This window comes from Homalodisca vitripennis, chromosome 3, assembly GCF_021130785.1.
Source record: "Homalodisca vitripennis isolate AUS2020 chromosome 3, UT_GWSS_2.1, whole genome shotgun sequence".
Lineage (NCBI taxonomy): Eukaryota > Metazoa > Arthropoda > Insecta > Hemiptera > Cicadellidae > Homalodisca > Homalodisca vitripennis.
The window spans coordinates 32,193,197-32,215,272 of record NC_060209.1 but is presented as its reverse complement, the minus strand read 5'-3'; the positions used below and the strand labels follow the sequence as shown (position 1 = coordinate 32,215,272).

General features: G+C 32.1%; 2 protein-coding genes across 5 annotated transcripts in view; both read left to right on the top strand.

Annotated features, from left to right (window-relative positions):
- The first annotated feature begins 1,909 nt into the window (after positions 1-1,909).
- Positions 1,910-7,594, top strand: LOC124358135 (PDZ and LIM domain protein Zasp-like). Its single transcript, XM_046810428.1, has 5 exons — positions 1,910-1,975; positions 2,954-3,205; positions 4,222-4,342; positions 5,283-5,398; positions 6,685-7,594. Exons 1-5 carry the CDS (start codon positions 1,910-1,912, stop codon positions 6,760-6,762), a joined length of 633 nt encoding a protein of 210 aa, XP_046666384.1. The 3' UTR covers positions 6,763-7,594.
- A 7,815-nt stretch (positions 7,595-15,409) lies between these two features.
- LOC124356773 (RAC serine/threonine-protein kinase) overlaps positions 15,410-22,076 on the top strand; it is a 52,129-nt gene continuing 45,462 nt past the window's right edge. The window contains exons 1-2 of one of the 4 annotated variants that reach the window (XM_046807966.1): positions 15,410-15,631; positions 19,376-19,478. In XM_046807966.1, the coding sequence (XP_046663922.1) occupies positions 19,388-19,478 (91 nt within the window). In that variant the 5' untranslated portion in view covers positions 15,410-15,631; positions 19,376-19,387. Of the gene's footprint in view, positions 15,708-15,735; positions 15,755-19,375; positions 19,479-22,076 lie in introns of those variants that run through there. The other 3 variants (XM_046807965.1, XM_046807968.1, XM_046807967.1) reach the window with 3 other exon arrangements.

Here is a 22,076-nt window from a genome sequence, read left to right as displayed (position 1 = left end):
GATCAGCTGTTACTAGTTTTTTTCTATTTTGAATCTGTAGCCAGTAAAGAAGTAATCTATTTCTTAAAGGCAACTTTTGTTTGTTCCTAATTATAAAAATGTCCTTGTAATGTATTTCTCGTTTAAATAACACTTTTACTAGCTGCATCAAGAGTTAAAGTAAATTGAACTGACAAAAATACTGATGAAGCTACCTTGCTAGAGTTTGAACGTTATGAGGATATTCAGAATACTGCATGTGTGTTATTAAAGAAACAGATAGTAAGTGCAGCAAAGGAAGTCAAAGTACGGTACTCAATGATTGAGTTTCTTTCTCCTCATCCTTTCCAATGAGCTTTTCATCATTTAATTATTAGATTGTGCGCGTGCATCGGTTGACGTCTCGTCTGCTGTTCAGAACATAAAACTCGCTCAACCCAATTTGTGGTATTGTTAATTCTTCAGTATTCATTATCAAACGTAATTACAGTATACACCTGTGTTTGTGTAATTTCTCAGGTGGAGTTTATTAACATGACATTCTTTGCTTCTAACGAACTGTGGTAATTACCACAGATTGCAAGAAAGGTCACTAAAACTCTCTCTAATAAAAAAAAAAATTAAATGTAGAAGTTGCAGCAAATATATTCTAAAAAGTTTCATGCAATTTAATTTATGAGAGAGATAAAGGCCATCTTGATTCAACGAACTCGGCGTCATGTTTAGCAGTATCTAGTCAATCATTGTAATTACAATATCAGATTGGTGTGATCTAATTTTGACTTCCAGAAGAAGCTTGACAAGCTATCCTATCACCTCTTTTTGAGGAACCATACGTATTTAGGATATTCTCCAGACCCAATTCGCTGGATCAAATTACATGTTTAGAATATAATTTATTTTCCAGTTTCATTGGGGGGGGGGGTGGGGGGGGGGGGGGGTGGGGGGGGGGGGGGGTGGGGGGGGGGGGGGGTGGGGGGGGGGGGGGGTGGGGGGGGGGGGGGGTGGGGGGGGTAAGTAAGTAAAAATCAGAAATTTACAGATTACATTTATTTTTTACACACAATAGATTAAAAAAAGAAAAATTTGCTTACAAAACTTACATTGCTTCATTTAGCCACCCACCTTAATTACATTCTGTAATGTTAAAAATTTAAGCTGTGCAAGTGGAAAATATTGCCTATACTTTCATCGTATAGTACGAGGGGTATTTAGAAAAATAAGGTTCCCTATGCCGCCGAGACAGAATGCGATATGTTGAGAGAAATCTGGCAACACTGTCTTACTCATTAACTCTCCCTCTCTCTATCCATGCCACTCGCGCCTCGCTACCCCCATCAGTGCCGGCCTAGCTGCCTTCGAAGATGGAGCTCCCTGTCATTGTTACCGCCAGATGCGAAATTCGTGCTGTGATACGTTTTTTAAATGCAAATACAGATTTCATCTATTGAAATTCATCGTCAGTTAATCAAAGTTTATGGGGAAAAACTGCATATCTGTTTAAACACGTTCGGAAATGGTGTAGAGAAATTCAGTGAAGGCCGCATGGAAATTCACAATGAAAACCGAAGGTGGACGGCCTTCAGTTTCAGATGGAGTTATTGAAAAAGTTTAGACAATACTGCTTGAATAATCGGAGAATCACCATTCACAGGAACAACAGTAAAACTCTGACAGATAATGCGACACATTAAAAAAACTGAGGACGCACGATCCAGAACCGCCGGAGAGGAAGATTGTCCAGTGGCGTGAGGCTTCTCCATGACAACGCTCGACCTCATGTCTCACGTCAAACTCAAGAACTGCTGAAAAATTTTGGCTGGACTATTGTGCCCCATCCCCCCTACAGCCCAGACCTAGCCCCAAGTGATTATCACTTATTCCAAAAATCAAAGGAAACACTTGGGTGGCCAACGCTTCAGTACCGATGATGAAGTCAAGGGAAGAGGTTACTCAAAGGATTGGCGGCAGAATTCTACACACGGGGATAGAAAAAGTTGGAGCATCGTCTACAAAAGTTGTTTGGACAGAAACGGTGAATATTGTGGAAAAAATAGCTTAACTTTTACCGTGTTAAATTGATGTATAACACCAAGTAGAAATATAGAGCTGTCTATTTAAAAAAATCATGGGAAACCTTATTTTTTCTAATACCCCTCGTAATTTGATCAATATCCATATTGAATACAAAAACAAACAAGAAAGTTTCGATCAAAAGCAATTACAACTGTAATAGGTCAACAGTTTAATAGTTCTGTGTGACATTGGCTATCAGATACATTTGAGCCAATGGGTGTTGCTAATTCACAAAGGATTAGTTTGCATATTTAATAGGCAAACCCTAAAATCATGAATCATCTATTTCAACTAATTTAGTATGTATTGAATATCTCTCTGTTAAATAAAAAAAAACTTACAGTTTCAAGAAAATTTTGAATTTGTGGAGGAGAATAAGACTGATTGTACCTGTATTGTTGAATGCATGACAGCTAGTACGCAATGTTGAGTTTTCTATCTTTCAGAAAACATTTAATATGAACCCACAAATTTAACATGTTAATCTGTACAGTCAACAGATATTCTGTACTTGTGTTGTTGATAAATGGTGTTAGAGGTTATGAGTAAATATATTTAAGTTTTGTTTGTAAAATACATAATTCCCAAATTATTATCTCAATGGCAAACTTGTTGTATAGCCAAAGTTATAAAATAATATATGAAAAATATAAGGTTGTATTTATTGTAAGAAGTCGTATTCACTGTTTATAAAAAATATTCAAGTAACTTAATCTCAACTGAGTTAATCTCAATTCAGATTATTATATCACATTAATTATTTCCATTTTGTGTAATACGGTATGTGTCCTTGGAAAATATCAAATAAGTATTCTTTTAAAATTGGAGTTGGCTAGATAATAAAAGCACGATAAAAATTATAAATTTCTACCATATAGTCAACAAATTTTCAAACTAGTTTTTTATTTGTCAAAAGAGCTGCTTTTCTGATAAGATTTTAATTTGTCTTGTTTCGTATTATAGAGGGCCGTTCATTACGGCGTTGGGCAAAATCTGGTGTCCTGAGCACTTTGTGTGTGTGAACGCTCAATGTCGACGCCCTCTGCAGGACATCGGCTTTGTGGAGGATGACCAGGGACTGTACTGTGAGTTCTGCTTCGAGCAGTACCTTGCACCCACCTGTAGCAAGTGCAATGCCAAGGTCAAGGGCGTAAGTGTCACCTGTATTACTCTTACACGTGTTTTAGTAAATCAAAGTATTATTGATATTATTTAAATTGTTATTGAAGTATTTAAGAATAAAATGTATTGATAGTTATTTATAGCAACAAGTAATAAGAACTGATAAGATCTATTGCATCCATCACTGTAATACAAACAAATCTTTAATGAAGGAAACATGATTTTTCAGGACATTTGTCATTGTTTAGTGACAGAAAAAATCAGTAATATTAAGTTCCGAGATCTGCAATCTGCAGATGGATAACTAACCTAACACATAACTACAATCTAGGTTAAAATAAACAAATCTTACCAGTGTGTTGTGACACACATTAGTAATTATTAAAACTTAACTAAAGTATAAAGGTCACAAAAGGTCTGTACTGACCGGGCCAATTTTTTTTTGTATGACTGAACAATGTTTGAACAAAAATTCTATTTCCTTCACAATACTTCCACTGTCATAAACAAACTTGAAATAAAGAAAATCTTGAATCTTGAATTTCTAGTCAATTGAGAACCGTGCAGGAGCTGTGGTAAAATCTTATGTTATATGAACATTAAAAACTACCTTTGATGTCAATTTATATTTTTAAATTATAGGTTAGTATTAATGTACTTATAGTTAATGCCTCTTGCTAAACTTTTTCATAACTAGTACACTATTGAAATGTTTTTAACTTTTGTAGTAACGTTATTTAGTTTTATGTAAGGTGCATATTGGCAATATTGAGTCTTAATAAATAACTCTCCAGATCCTGAGAACCAATCAGAATCCAGCATCATTCCCTCTCTCTTTTCTTAGTTTTCTAAGAGACAGTCCAGTGAAACATGATTTTTTCGGACATTTACCATCTTCGACACACCGCGCTGCCCGTAATTGTGTTTACAGCAAGGTTGTGTTCTCTATTTCTGCTGTGTACAAAGTAACATTATTACATCTAGTGCATATATAACAAATAATATGTATCGTATCTCTAGTATTAAGCTGAATATATGTTCTAGGACTGCTTGAATGCTATTGGTAAACACTTCCATCCTGAGTGTTTCACTTGTGCTTACTGCGGCAAACTCTTTGGTAACAGCCCCTTCTTCTTGGAGGATGCCCTGCCTTACTGCGAAGCTGGTAGGTCTTTTGTCACTAACAACTGTTGTGGTTGGTATTTAATATTGTGGAAAACACATGAAATACTCTTCCAAAGAGTCGGATGGTTGTTGAGATTAAAAAATCTGAATTGTTACTTTTTTGTTCTGTTCATCTTTAATTTTAAAATAAGACCAAAATTATTAAACTCAGCTTTATTTTCTAAACATATATTACTTCAGTACTCACCTTACCCAAGTCTTATCTTTTTAAATGCTATTCCAGAAAACTAGTGATTTTTTAACACAAGGAACGTTGTTAAAAAAACCACAAAAGATATCTACTTTTTTTACTGTTCCTTACTTTAAGGAACTTTATTATTGCTCTTAGTGAGGAGGATTCTTAATAATAAATAAACTGAGGATTTTAAAGGTACGTTGTACAAAGATTATACAATGATTTAAATATAAATACATTTTTGATTTGGTGTGATATTCTTTTTGGTAAATCTTCAGTTTATTTTAAATAAGAAACAAAAGTATAGAAGAAGCTATGGTATATTATATACAGTTCTTGAGAAAAATGCTACTGATGTTGGACAATTAGTATAGGCAGGATAGGACCGTCTGACTACCACGTGTTTAATATCGTGGAAACACATAAATACTCTCCTTAACACTTTTGGAACACAATTAAAGATTTAATTTTGGAGATTTGGAAAATTGTATGACAAATTTTAATTAGAGAAGTAAATGCGGACAAAGATGTTCTGAATGCATTTAGGCCAGATGATCAACTGTGTGTATTGCTTACCTAGTTGTGAATTAAGCTGAAAAAACTACCTATTATTATTATCTAAATGCTCTGATTCCAGTACAGTTTGTCTAGTTATATAAATTGTAGAAAGTAGTAAATTATTCTATTAACATGAAATAAGTGTAGCAAATGTTTTCTTGTTGTTAAAGTTTGTATGATATTACAGACTGGAACGAGCTGTTTACTACTAAATGCTTCTCTTGTGGTTTTCCAATTGAGGCTGGAGATCGCTGGGTCGAGGCCCTCAACAACAACTACCACAGCCAGTGCTTCAACTGCACAGTAAGTTACTAAGTGTAGTTACATTAGTTTCATGTAGAGCGCGAAATGAAAAATTCCTTTATTAAAGAAGCGGAGTTAGGGATATCAAGCCCTCTCTACCACTCAACCTCATATTCTATACAGTAAATTTACAATAGTCTGATACAACTGTGGTAAATTATTAACTTATTCTTTAAATAGAAAACAAGAAAAATGCTTAACCTATACAAAAATAAATTAACTTAAAGTAAAAATTTATATATTGAAATGAATTCAATACTTAAAATACAAAATAAAAACTTTATACATATTATGATAAATACAAGAAAATTCAAAATGACAAACAAGAAGCAAAGAAACATTTAATCACTCTAACACACTGATTGACCACATGAGCGCAACAAGCATGAATTGGAATTCATAGTAATGTGGCTTCCCTTCTTGTAAATCTTTCACTAACATCAGAGATAAAGTTTAAATGATCGGATAGATAAACAGGATATTCAGTTTTGATAATTAAACGTAGAATAGAAAGAATGTGGAATTTACATAGATATTGGGTAACAGGCTCATGATGTATGAGATTAAAAAAAAATCTAATACAGTAGTTCTGAGCACACTGAAGTCTGTCTGATTGCTCAACGGTCGTGTCACTAATCACCACATCACAGTAGTCAAAGTGTGGTAGTATAAGAGTCTTAATGAGTATCATAGATAATTTAATCTATTAGAGTATCTGAATATTGTATACTCCTTTATTGCAACAAATTAGAAATTGTAAGCGGACATGTACAATTATCCATTACAGACTAAAACTAAAACAACAAATTAATGATTGTTGATTACTATGTTGATCTCTACTTAAAATTGTTGATTACTTCATTTAATTCAATTCTTAAGAAATTTTAAGAAACTAAGTTTTGAGAATTAAGTATAATGGGAAAAAACCACTTTTAGCACTTTTTAGGGAATACTAAAATTCGTTTGAACAAGGGTACAGTAGCATTATTTGAACAGTGTATATAGATAGTGCTTTCAGACACATGTCTGTATTAAATGAGATGTCCACCCGATGGGGTGTATCTTGCAAGTACTTTCTTAGGGATGTTTTTACCTCTGATCGGTTGAGCAAGAAGTCAGTCTTATGGAAATTCTATAAAATTTTGCCACATTAAAAATTATACTATATTACATATAATTGGTTTTTGAGTGTTCAGGAATAAAACAATATTGTTGTCAAATGATGCATAGTTAAATCAAGTGTGTTGAATAATGTTTAGTAAACAGTAATGAGTGTTTTGTTACAGATGTGCAAAAAGAATTTGGAAGGACAAAGTTTCTTCGCCAAGGGCGGCCGACCCTTCTGCAAGAACCATGCTCGTTAATTACTCTCAGCCAGTCTAGTCCATCATCACTTGTCATCTACTCACCAACTATATATATAAATATATATTTATTTACATCATAGTTTTGTAAGGTGTACATAAAAATTAGTGTATTTGTAATGAAATTGATCAATTTTTCAAAGTTACCCGTTCAAGAAGTTTCCATAGTAGCCCTAAGATGTGAAGTTTACCAAAGAGTTTGATACAATATTAGATATCAAGTCAAGCCTCCAGCACTCACGCTGTTGGTTTGGAGTTTGACTTGAAATTTTGATCTGGTTATTGTTCTAGCCTTCCAAAGAGGATGCAATAAAGATCATTTTTCACATGAGATTAAATATTGGGAGGGTTTTTTTTTGAAAACTTTCTATAAGGATATCTCTAGCAAACAGCTATAAAATTAATAATTAAAAAAACCAAATGAAGCAAATAAGCTGGTTTTTTTTAACGTCATCATCTAGATTTGTCATGTTTTTTAATATAATATTTTCTTAAAACGTAAAAATTAAAATCCATGCAAAAATGTATATTACATTTTTCACCCTATTTAAAAATGATAGGATGAATTAATGTTTTTAAAACAATGCCAGGATGGACCTAAACAGACATATTTTTCTAATATACATTAAATGATGTTACAATGTGTTACTTGGTGTGTTCACATATAGCCCAGAACCTAACTCGCTTAGAATCAGTTTTACTGGAGTGTTACGATAGTTTCATGTTTTAGATAGTGTTTATTAACCACTGTTAGGTTTGCCAGTCCTTGCGGATGGTTAACATAATTATGTATGTAAGAAATATTTATGTCAATAAAGCCAGTATTCTCTCATCAGAGCGTTTTCATTTTTAACCAACTTTAGATCAAAGGTTTGACCTATTTATTACAAAATATTCTAAGTTCAACAAAAAAACTGTATTAGTAATAAAGATCCGTTAATTTACTTTACTTATAATAGAGATGAATAAATTAATTTATATCTTGGCATATATTACATTATAAGCATGAATTGTTTCAATTTCCCATCTTACACCATGATGGCCAGACACGTGGCAGGTCCACAGTGTACGAAGTAGTCGATCGCACATCTTCCCCGCTACAACATTTGTTACTGTCGAGTTGTGTGCGATTGTAGTCAGTTTGTGCTCAGCTACAATCACATAAACATGGCCACCTCTGTTCATTCTTCTGCCAAATATAAAATGAGGAGTGTTATTCATTAACAGAAGATTTCTATTGCAGCAGAAATCTATTGGAGAATGTGCCCTGTTATTATGAGTGATGTTGTGCATGAATCGCGTCAAAACTTTAAAGATGATCGAATGTAATATTCAAGGATCATTTCGAGAAATGTCAAAGCTGAAACCATTCAGAGATTTTTATGGGTGTCAGTCAACATCTTTGGCTTTCACTACACCACTGCTTTCTATACTCTCGCTTTCTCCAGAGGCGACCATGTTTATACTACTGCTTAGCACAAACAAATTACTTGAACTCACCATTAACAAAAGTATCAAGAATATGCACGATCAACTGCTGCCCACACCATGGACCTGCTACGTGGCTGGTATGGGCTTCCCTAAAGATAACTTTGCCCATTTCCCCAAAATGGGATTTTGGGGTGGCAGCTCAAAGTTTTAAATGTAAATACCCATTGTTACACCTCATTTGAAAGGTCTATATAGGAGAAGAAGAACAGTGGAAACTAGTGCTTTCCATTTTAACCCAGTAAGAAATAGCAGCTCATTCAAATCAATTAAAAATTAATTGAGACAAAACATGAATATCAACATTCAGAAGGTAAATAACTTCAATAGATAACCACTTTCCTTACAAACTCAAACCTGTTTTACAGTTATTACCTGCTGCGGGGCAGGCCTCCCTTATTTTATCAGTTTTTGAGGAAGTCCAGTATCATGTTCAGTTTCTGGTTAGAGTTAAAAAAGTTAAGACGTGTTTTTGTGATACTTTACGTTGAAATGGAGTGTTTAAGTGAACAAGAGCGTATTATGATCCTGATGATGCGGAATTATGTATGGAATTCATTTAATGACAACTTATCCGAATCAAAACCCTGTATCTAAATCAGAAGTTCAAAAAACAATCCAACGTTTCCAGGAGACAAGCAGCATTAAAGACCACCCCAAACTTTGACGACCAAACTCGGCTACAAATGAAGCATTGTCACTGGACGTTTTACAGTCTATTGTAGAAGATCCTCATGCCTCAACAAGAAATGTTTCTCAAATATTAGGTATATCTCAAACATCAGTTTGTAAAATTTTATGTGATAATGGTTATTAAGCATACAAAATTCATTTAGGTCATGAGCTAAGTGAGGACGATTTTCATCATCAATTAGAATTTTTTGAAACAATGATGCAGAATATCGATAATAATACATTTAGATTAAACAACATTGCTTTCTTAGATGAAGCAACTTTCATGTTAAACGGTATTAACAGACACACTGCTTGTTATTGGGCTGATTTTAACGCTTATTGAATGAGAGTCGAGCAACATACCCAGCACCCTGAAACTTAAACGTTTGGCTTGGCATTGTGAGGGATCAGTTTGTTAGGCTCTTTTTTATTAATGGAAACCTTAATCCTAAGGTAAACCAGGAAATGTTACAAAATCTATCCAGCTACCTAAGTAGCAACCAACAACTGTAATGAAGTTTGGTTCCAGCAGGATGGAGCACCTCTACACTATGGCCTGCATGTCTACTAGTATTTAGAGAATATTTTTCCAATTCGCTGGATAGGCAGAAGAAGAAGTATTGAGTGGCCATAAAAATCTCCTGATATATCTTCGTTTGACTACTTCGTGTGGGGTCACATTAAAAACAATGTCTATAAAACAAAACCTCAGTGCATGCTAATGACCTTAAGGACAGAATAGTAGCGGAACTTCCAAAATGTGTGTGTGTGTGTGTGTGCCTGCGTGCGTAAATCAAGAATAAAAAAAAAAGATTTTGATGCTGGAGCGAAAAAAGTTTTTAACAACTTAATGTCTCATATTGAAAAAGTTGATAAGATAACTGACGTAATTATTGTAGAGAAAAATTTTGTAAGTTTAGCAAATAAAAAAAGAATTGTTGGTGTAAAACCTAGTATTGATAAACATGATTTTGTTAAAGAACAAACCTTGAAACCTCTAAAATTACCAGAAAAGATTGATATTGTTGATTTAAATAACCCAAATATTAAAAATACCTTAGATTTTAAAGGAAGAAGAATTAGCAGTGTTAGTAAAGGAATTTATCTGTTTGATGTTATTGTAAAAGAGCAATTAGATGATCATATTAAAATCTTTGATGAACTAAACAAAAATTATGAGAATCATAAAGGACATGTTAAAGATTTTACAACAGTCTATGAAAAGTTAGAAGCTAGCAATAAAAGATCTATAGAAAATTGGATTATTCTTTATTGAACATATTCTTAGAGAACAGTACAATCGTCAGATTTTATTTTGTTACATCAGGTTAGAAAGTTCTGTTTAAAAACTCATTTATCGTGTAAAATGGATGGTCTTGAAGCCAGAGTTTTAGTTTGTGTCCAAACTGCAGCCGGTCTCTCCTCTTCAGTTCTAGTGGGAGGGCATTCCACAGCTTTGCTCCGACATACGTTGGCTTCTTCTCCGTGGACGCTAGGCGGTGAGCTGGAAGATGGTAGTTTGCAGCATGCCGAGTGTTGTAGTCATGTTGCTGTGCTCCAGTCATCACTTCATCGGGTGATTTCAGGTGTACATAGGTCACAGCTTCTAGGATGTATAGGTTGACCACAGTGAGAATCTTCAGTTCTTGAAAGGCTTGCCTGCATGATTCTCTTGTGCGTAGGCTTGCAAGGATCCGAATTGCTCTCTTTTGGTGTATTAGGACCCGTTGCAGGTTGCCTAGTGTGGTACCTCCCCAGACTAATTGTAGATGAAATTAATGGGAAAATAACAAAATTTATGGATACTGTAAATAGTAATGGTAATGTTACTGATAGAATAGCCGATGAACATTCTTTACCTTTTGATAAATTAGAGGAAAACTTCAATAAATTTAAAGAAAATGTATAAAAAACTTTTGAAAATATTTACAGATTTAATGGAATACATAGTTATGATAACCCATTTAAAATTTCCTTATATAAATGGCACTTATATATTGCATGTGCTATAAAGAGAAAACTAGAACAAATGATATAAAATACTAGGCAAACAATAATGGAGTTAAAAGAATTTCCTGGTAATGTGCTGAATGTAATATTAAAAAGAGTCAATTTACAAAAGCTTAATTAAAAATAGTTGTCTTAATAAATAGATATGGCTGGACATTACAGTGCTTTTGATCTTTTTATAATGTAACATCAAACAAATTTAAAAAAGGAATATTGGGATGATATTTCTGAAAAATGTGATTTATCTGAAGATGTAATGAAATTGTACATTAATAAATTAAATTTTTTAACACTGCATAATATCAAAATTTGTCTTCAGTATTCATTTAAAAAATATTCATTATCAATTGAAAGAGCATATGTCTGTTATTTGTTGTTATCAATACTTGAGTCCAGAATTTTTGGAACATTTAAAGAATTGATTGGAATAATATTATAGACCGTGGAGATTATCCTATTCAAATTTTATTGAAACATGTAGCTGAAATTGCAAAATTTAAAGAAGAAAATTCTGTATATTATGAAGTTGATTAATAATTTATTAAAATCTTTATAAAAACTTGTTATATTCTTTATAAAATGTATTACAAAATTTTGAATTTTTCCAAATAAATTATGAATTAAAGAAGTATCTGGGTGATATTGAAAGAGCAGAGTTTAAACATTGTTATCCAATTAGTAAGCAACATTTGAACAAGCCAAATAAAAAGACTGAGTTTAAAATATTGATTTTGGAGATAATTTTTTGCTCGTCTAATTTCCAATTATATATATTTGGGGAATTTTAACAAAACAAGATGGTCAAGCACATCTTGGAATAAAATATGTCAGATTAATTGATAATTTTATACCATATTTGTTTTCCGAAACTGAAAAAATAACACAAACAACAAAAACACAATAAATAAATTGATAGAAGAAATTGAAAATTGTGGTCAATTAAGTACAATTAAAAGAACCATATCTTATTTTAAAAGTGATATATTTCCAAATGGTTTTAAATAGACTTTTAAATTTGGACAATTTGAAGCAGTTGGCGATTTATCACATTTTGGCTTAGGATTCTTTGAAAATGTAAACTTTCCTATCTATAAAAGTGGCTTTTACATTAGTTTCATAAGAGCTGAAGATGATGATGCAATATTAAAAACAAAAACTGGAAATGATATTCCAGTCAATGGAAAAATTACAATTATGAAATTACAAAAAGTCAAAATATGATTTTCTTTATTTTCTAGATTGACAATGTATTGAACAAAAAGGTATTTGTAAACAACTTATTCATTTGAAATCACAAATATTTATGGAAATACTTTCATTCCTAAGTTTGTTATTGTTTGGTTTCAATCAGATAGACAGAATAATAAAAAAAATCCTTCAAAGTTCGAAAGCTTCAATGTAAAAAATAGAGTAAAATTGAATGGTTCTTATTATACAGATGAATTACAAAATGTAAACATTTCTTTTCAGAATTATGTATAAGATTGAAATTTTAAGAAAGTTTACTATAAAAATATAGACATTTATTACAGTCCCAAAGAATTTATAGCAAATAGGCCAATTTATGTCATTGATACAACAAAGAGTAACAAATATTCCTAGTTCAAAGAACAATATAATTATCTAATATAGATTTTCAAAATGCTGATACAAATACAATTTGTTACGTTGTTGTTTCTGAGAAATTTGTATCATAATGATGTAATTAATAGATATTAGAGAAATTAAATAAATTGTTTGAAAAAATCGTGTTATTTTTCATTGGATAATTTTAAAACTTCATGACTTGTTAAAGATACATTGATAAAAGTGTACATTTTAAATTTTATAAAAATTTGAAAAATGGTGATTATATTAGAAAAAAATCTATTTCAAGGTCATCTTAAGGGTTGGATCGGAAGTGATGATTTTTTTAGAAAAAATACTTTAATATTTACTGATCCTATATACCAAATTTCATAAAAAAAAAACTCTAATAGTTCTCGAAATATAAGAGTTTTAAGATAAGGGATGATTTAAGTAGAACTCGTTTGTTTTTGTTTCATTTTTTCCGATAAATTTTTTATTTTTTATGAATATTAAGAAATAGGGGATGTTTTCACCTTGTGGACAAGTTCAATTGAAAGAGTTAAGTGTTTAGTACCAAATTTCATTAAAATTGGTTTAGTCGTTTTTGAGCTATGAGTATTGAAAGAAATTTCTGTTAGATAGTCAATGCCGCTTTCCGCGCGGAACATCGATGTCACAAGTTTAAGAAATAGAGAAAAGTCGATATAGTCCGAACGTTGAACAAGCGTTAGTTGAACAACGCTCTCAATGATGTAAAATACGCTACAAGTTCAACAAAAAATAGGTTTGTTATGTGTAAATAATAAGATTAAAAGTAAATTGAAAATTCAAACTTTATACATTATTAAAGCATTCAAAAACTTCCTTGTTTTTCTACTTTTTAGTAGACTATGATATATGAATTCGCATTGAAATTTTTCAAGGGATTCAGAAATGTTATTGCTTATTTCGAAATCTCTATAATAATTGATTAAATTCAGAAAATAAAGATTTTTTTATTAAACAGCTTAAGGAAATAGAAGCAAACTTGAACAGCTATAGATTCGGTTATTTTACATTCGAGATTTACTGTTTGATTTTACAGATTCGTTTATGGTCTTTTGAACAATATTTACATTGATTTACGGACTGTCTCAAAAGTGGTCTAGAACCGCCATATTACTATCTACTTACAATTATTATAAATATATAAATTAAGTTATGTTGAATTATTGAACTATGGTTATAAATAAAATATGTAAATTTATAATATTAAGTCCAGGCGTATCAGGACTTAATTTGCACTCTGTATATATAAAGCAAAGCCCTCACTCATTCGCTCATCACTATTTCTACAACTTCCCAATACCACAGAAAGTTTAAATGTGCCACACATATACTTAATGGATTATATAGAAAAACTACAACAATTTCTTAAAGATCAAACATCAGAAGGGGTAGAAATGGGGCTGCGGCCCCTAGAAGAGCTACATTTTGATTTACAACTTTCCGATCTCCTAGAAAGATGAAATTTTACATATATGTGTCTTACGCTCTCAACAGACAAAAAAACTGAAACTCTACAACACAGAGCAACACTCTATAAAATTGCAGTACTGTAAATCCGTTGCAAATGCTTAGTCCTCCTGACCGAGGTATTAAATGAAAATTTCATCCGTAATTGAAAGCAATAGTGCCTTCATTTGATCGTGCACAGCAGTTTATACGCTAATAATGAATCAAAATCATAATGTATATACTGGTTTTGGAGACACGTGAGATCAGATTTCAGCAAGCTATTTTACTGATGATAACAAAATTATACCACCTCTATTATCTAATACACGTGTGATCAGAACGACGACATAATCTAAAACATATATGTTATAGCCAACAGGATCATGCTTCTAAGTTTTGATTTGAGATAAATACTAGGTTCAGTACGGTACCTGGTAACTATTCAATATGCATCGTTGTGACCAGTTGATATTTTTGAAATTTCAGCAATTCATGGTATGTTGTTTTTGTACGATTTACAGCTGTGCCACGCTATCATTGAGCTCAAAGTTGTAATTCTAACAATTTTTACAAGAGAGACGTGTAATTTGGACTGAAGTCACAAACTAAATATTATAACGAACATTATTCAGGGGTTTTGGAACCGTGTAAGATTACTTTGAAGAGTCCGGAATAACTTTTATCAGGTGGGAGTCCAACTTCCCCTTACTTCTATCAAGTTTAATATTAGGCACAACAGCTTGAAGAAATTTATTTATTAAATTGAAGTTGTCACGCTTCTGTACATCGTAATTGTAAAACTCTATTAGATCGGAAAGTACCGTATGCAGTTTGTAGAATAGTAGCTATAACATACTCATGGTGCTTATTTAATAATAATGATAATATGCTCTAATTCATTTGATTAAACATCTTTTAGTTTATTTTTAACACGTTTGATATTTAATGTTAAATGGTATGACAATAAAGTGTCAAGTTTATATTAATATTTTTCGAATTATATTGGAATATTGTTTTACATTTTTTTACAATGTTTTATGTGTACTACACTAACATATTACCTTCTGCAGTACCACAGAACTACACTCGCAATGTGGACCTAAACAAATTTATGACATTGAAAGGCCTACATCAATTTCGAATGCATATACTTTGACTTTGACTGTTCCATAGTAAGTGTTAGAATGGGACTACTAGATGAGAAGTTTTCTAAATAATATGTAGCAATTAATAATATGTAATTTAGTTTCCACTCTTTTCTTTTCACATAATAGGAAAGAGTCACATACGGAATGAGATGTAATGGTTTACTTATGCGTCTTTGATGTATGTAAAATTCATATGGTTCAATAATTATTGTTTTTTGAAAGTCAGTTGTGAAGGGGAATGACGACATTCATGACGATTTTTGGGCATAAAAAAAGAGGATAGCGTTGCCATTCCATCCAATCCCAATCTAAGTGACCAAGTCCAGCCATGATTTTGACGATTAGCGTTCGCTTGTTGTGTTATTGTTTTGTGTAAATCACCATTGGAAATAACCTTGTAATTTGTCAACACTCTACACTGCCCTAACAGTTTTGATGATCACAAATTTAATTTTTCACGTCAAAGACCTATATATAACACAGTGCGTTTGTTTTGTTTTCTGTTCATGTATAGCTAACCTAGCATAAAAAATAGTGGTGTGTATAAATAATTTTCAGGTTTGTTATTGTAGTGTAGGATAAGCTTATATTGTATGCCTAATCAGGTAATGGCATGAAATCATATTCTAATAATTCTATGTATTGTATGTCTTTTATTAAATGTCCCAAATATTGAGCTTTAAAATTGTTTTCTTGAATCCCAAGTCTGGAAATTACAGATTGCTATATTCTCTGTAGAAGGGCTATGCCATCACACTATATTTTGAAAATGTATCAATTTAGGTTAAGCCTATTCTGAAACATTATACTTGCTTTGCCTTTTTAATAACTTAAACCTAAAAAGGTTTCTATCAATGGACTAATAAATTTAAAGCTCATAAAATAATCATAACTATGTGGAATTGATTTTTAACCAAATTAAATATAAACTTAATGCTACAAATTGGTACTGTTACAACGAAACAACAACATTTTAAGAGTTTACTCCCTAGATGGAGTTAGTTTATTATAATTTAATTTAAAAAATTGCAAATTTTTAGCATCAATAGGCTACAGGTTGTTATTATTGTTTATCTTTTAACGACTACATAAAAGTACAACATCAAAAATGTATATAGGCTGATGTGACTAGCCTATACTAGGCATTTTTAATGTATACACCCTAACGTATTGTTGGGTTTGTTAAATTACTAGAGCTAGATTGCTTATGCCTTTTCACATGTTTGTGTTCCAAAACATTCATACAAAACCTAATTTGCTTAGTAAAGAATGTCCCACCAGCTTATAGGCTACTACGTTTTATTTCTATAAAATTATATAGCCTATAACTGAGGCCTATATATAAAATATTCTTCATTGTCAAGAAACAAATCTAATTACATTGACAGGATGTCAAGACAAAAGCAAGTAGCCTAAACTTCATTAAATTAAAGTATGATAAATGGAACTGGTTTTTATATTGCTTAGTCTTATCATCAATACTTCATATATCGAATTATAAAATTATCAATCGATAAAATGCCAAATAAAAGTCATACGTACTAAAATATTTGATTTAATATACATAATGCCATAATCTCAAATAATACAGAACAATAGGCTAACAACAAAACAAACGTCTTGAAACTAAAGAAAACACAGTTAATCATCTTTAATGCTATCCTAATTTGTTCAGTTTTCTATAGTTAATTATAATTTGTATTTAGCCTATATGTCATCACTTTTAAAACAAAATATTATATAAATCTAAAAATGTTGTTTACAGTATAGATAAACTTGATGTGTTATTGTTTATATGAATTAATTAGAATCAATTGATTATATCAATGGATGTGATTAAGTTACAGAATATTGTTTTTTAATATTTATATAAAAACCAGATCCGCTTATGGTACTCTCAGATTGCGGATGACACTTTTATTTCTATAAAGGCTCAGAGATGAACCAACCTTGACACGTTTGCTTCTAGAAAACCCAGTAATTTAATGTATTAGTATCAAAGAAACTGACTGTTGCTGAATTGGAGAAAAAATCAAGTGGGCCTACTAGATTTCTGTATCACCAATAGATCCAAACAATGGGAACAGCCAAAATTGGTTTCGGGAAAGTTGGAGTCTGTATTAGATGATGTGCTGTCTCAAAATATCTTGGGATATTTATTGATGACCACTAAAATTCCAGAGTCACATTGATTTTATCTGCAAGAAACTGAATTCAAGGATATTTATTATTAGTACCTTATCCAATTTTGGAAACACTCGAGCAACTCTGACCGGCCACCAGAACAATCAACTATGTAATGAGTGTTCTGTTTAGGCCTATATCTACAGAACAATCTAATAAGAAGTATCTAATGTATCAAATATTAAAACATTCAACTTATAGATATTCACAATAAATAATTTTTATTTTACAGAATAACAATATGTTTAAAATTAAGTTAAATCAAACAAAGTAAAATCTTTATTTAGTGACTAATGACATTGACAAGAACAATGACAATGAAGATGCGCTTATAAGAAAGATTGTAATCTTGTTCCTTAAAATCCAAAGTGTCCAGTTTGTGGTAAAGAGATGATAACTAGAATTAAAGATTGAAACCAAATGTCAAAACAAATACGGTGTTGCAAAAATCCCCCTCGAGAAGACTTTGTAACACCCTGAATTTGGTTTAATGAACATATTAACAATCATGTACTATTTTAGTCAAATTAGTCAAAAGTAAATAAATGGTATACTGTTTTGCTTGTTACATTTTATAAATATGCATAGGCTAAATAGTTTTTTATTCGTCATCAAATTATTATGCTCCTTTCTATCCATTTTGTTCATCTAAGTTAAGTATTTTTGTATTATATTATATATTTTGTACTCAACACAATTTTTGTAAAAATTGTCATAATCAAAACTTGCTCATGCATAACTTAGTTTTTTTCAATTTTCAATAATCTATAAAGTTAAAATTATGTTTGGTTTTGATTTCTAATCACGAATTATTTTATAATTTTAAATTACTATATTTTAAACCATTGGAATGGTGCATAATAAAGTTTTAAATAACTGTAGGTTACCTAGCAGAGTACTCTTCAACCTGAGAGTAAGTCTAGCGCAAAATCTGTTTACTCACCAAAATAGTTTTAAAAACAATAAACATTTTAACATGTATATTAATATAATTTTAGCCAGAACAGTAATAAAATCTAATAGGCCTACAGTAAAACAAACTAAAATTCTGTAGGATTTAAAATATTTGTTTTGAGAGTTACATAGGTATATGAAAAGTTTATTTTTACTCGGCTTAGTACAGAAGTTGATTGTTGAACTGGGTAAGGGCTATGTAATGTTTAAGCAAGCGTCAAAGTGAGGGAGAACTCTCTCTTGTAAGCTTTGTAAAAAAAAAGTAGAGAGTCAGGGTGACATGACTGAGATAGCGCTCTTTTTTTTCCTCTTGTTGGTGGGAAATACCATGGTATCTCAGTAGGGTGTGGCCCATTTTCTCCACCGTTATTATAGATGAGCCGCTTTGAAAGCGACCTGCTGAAAGATTTCTTGTGCATAGGGGGAGGGAGAAGCAGGAGCTCGACCACGCCTACCACCACCCCCTCTTTCAATGTTCGGTCTATTTCCTTTACAAGACAAGTGGGAACCGAGTGCTTTACTTCCCTGCGTTGGCGATTTGGAGCATCACGCTGTTTTGCTATTCTCATTGTTATGTAATAAAAAATATTATTTATGTTAAGAATAGTCCATGGCATCTATTTATTAATATGTTAGTATAATTAAGAAGTATTTTAACAAATGTTTATTGGTAACAGCTGTTATTATTACTGGGTTTGTAAAACAGCAGTTTATTTAACACATACCCTACGAGTGGTAAAGTGGCGACTGAGGAGTGGTTGGTAAGGAATGTGGAGGGGGAAGTGAGTCCGCACTTCTTCTCCCTCTGCACATCTTTCTCACCCCCTCCCCTTCAATGTTCACTTAATAGGTCGCTTCCAAAGCGGTTCATATATAGTCCTGAATATTTTTAATATCTTGCCACACTGCAAGGTATGGAGAGGACTTTAAAAGTTTAAGTTCAGTAGGGAAGCTCTCAGCTTATTCTCCTAGAAAAAAGTTGTAATTAATACGGAAACTAATAATGAAAACAATATGATCTAGAATCTATTATATTTTTCTGAATAAAAAGATTTTCTTTTTGTATGTGTTATGTGGTTTTTTTTCAGGTGTAATTAAAGATGTCGGAAAGTTCCTCATCACAGAGTCTCCCAAACTCTGCAGTCTTCTCATCTGCACCTGTTGTGAAAGAAGGATGGCTCTTCAAAAGAGGTATAGTTAGCTGTTATTAAACTTAACTAGTTCTACTATTTGTATCAATAATCTGGAGTTTTCAGCTAACAAGGGAGTTTAATTATTAGCATTGGCCAACAAATAACCAGCAATAACTAACTACCTTGGGTACTTTAGTATTAACACCACCGTAGCGAAAATGTAATGGTTATCAGACAATCTAAACCTAAATTTTTGGAGAGAAAATATAAAATAAAACACTTTATTTAACATGAAAACTCTTTAGAAATCCAAAGAACTTGATTAAAAGTGAAGTATTCATTAGGATTTTGATTAAAAAATGGACCGATAAAGAATTCAATATAGATTGAACACTGTCTTTTTTTCTTTCAACTGATATGTCACCATATGAACAAGATTACCTTACTGATAAATAAGATTACAATTAATTGTAGTCTCGCTGTCCCCCATGTCTTATTTCTCCACTGCGTTGGCGTTAATACTTTATGACTATATACTACCGAATAATAAAAAATCAAAATGTCAAAACGAATAACGTTTTATTACGTATTTAGAGTTATAGTTCAGCTATGGAGGCCATTATCTTTTTAACGGTTTCTCGGTATTACATTTTTGCTGCGGTGACGTTAATACTTAAGTACCCTACCCTTATCATCAGGTTAAAGCCTGCTGCTGAGCTTGTCGCATTCATCAAACCCCCTACAATTTTGATATTTTAATGATGGGTACTACCTACAGGGTTTTTTTTTCGTAACCATCAGCATGGGACAGCACCAGAGGTGATGTATAAGCAAAATGCTTAGAAAGTAAATAGGCTATAAAACAATTCAGTTCTGAAAAATAAAAAAAAATATCGGAAAAGGAATTGTTAGTTGAACAGACTGATAATATAATGAACGATAATAAGCGAAGATCCCACAAGATATTACCTAGCCTATTAGTAAAATACCAAATTTCTAAAGGTACTGATGAAAGGGTCTGGCTGTGAGCTTAAAAGTAATAGAAACTCATGTAACCAATATATATTTTGTACTTATATTATTTGGATTTCTTTGTGTTTTGAGAGACTTTAGGTGTGATATCGTCTGTGTCAGGTTCTTCAGGTTCTTGCGGATTGTTGACGATGTGCACAAATGTGGGATCACTAAGTTCCACTTCAACATCTTCACCACACACAGATATCTTCATTTTTTATCTGCAGATCACAGGGAAGCTGATTAGCGAGTTGCTCTAATTCAGATAGGCTTTTAATGTTCTCTGCTGATACATTTCTTTATGCTTTGGCAAGTTAAAAAGTTTTCTCCACGATTTTTGAAGTGTTTTATTGTTAACTTCGTCCTAAGCTGTTGCGATCTAAAAAAAACTGCCTCTTTGATTTTTTTTTTTCAGAGATTCAGTAAAACTCAACCCATTCTCTAGGTGTGAATAAGCGTCTGAAGAAGTATACGTCTGTAGTTTTTTTTTTCATGGTTTCAAGAACTGATTTATCTAGAGGCTGTTCACATTAGGGGGTAAAAATATGGCTTTAATATCACCACTACAAAGCTCATGCTCATTGGAGTGTGAAGGGTGTATTGTCCATCAATAGGATTGCTTTTCGGGAAAGCTTACAGTTTTTTAAAAACACCTCGACAACAGGGACAAACTCTTTGAAAAACCATTCTTTAGAAATTTGACTGTTCATCCAGGCACTTTTTTGGTTTCAGTACATGGTGGGCAAACAGTTAAAATTGATGTGTTTAAAGGCCGTGGGTTTGTGGGCCTTTCCAATCAGTAGATGTCTTAGTTTAAATGTTCCTGATGAATTGGAGCATACTAAGATTGTAACATGTTACTCTTTGCTCTTCTTAAATCCTAGAGAGCAATTTTCAGATTTAGCTGCCAAACTTTTAGTTGGCAACATCCAAAAATTGATCCCAGTCTCATCACAGTTAAATATTTAGTCAGATGTTAGATCAGACTTCAAAACAACTTCTACTAATTTATTTTGAAATTCTGTAATTTTTAAAGAATTTGCTGATAATTTTTCACCAACAATATTCAGCTGTCTAATACCATGCCATTTTTCCATCTGTCTAGCTATCCATCACTGTTATCGCCATCCTTGAACTTTTTATGAAATTCTATTGACTTCACTTGTGGTATTATGCCGGTTATAGGACTCCCAAATTCCGCATTTGACAAACCATTAAAACAAGGCTTCTGATATCAGCTCATATTCTTCACCTTTCTTCATTGTTTTCCACAATAAACCGCTACCCCCACTCACACTTTTATTAACAAATTTCTCAATGTTTTGTCGGTTCCGTCTCCAATCACTAACAGCCACCATTTTAATTATCTCCCCATTGTGTTTTAATGCTTTCATTTTTCCTTTGAGAGAAATTACACACCTTTTTCCAACACTGTACACTTTCCACAGCTAAAAACATGGCTAGACCACTGTAACAAAAGTAACAAACGAAACGAACATGTACAAATAACTTGTGTGACTGACTAGCAGTAGAAATGTCTTAGGCATTCTAGAAATATGACAGCGTTGCAGTGTCACTCATAGAAAGTTCATTCCTATAGGCCTCAGTTAATCGGGACTTGGATAAGCGGGAGTTTACTGTA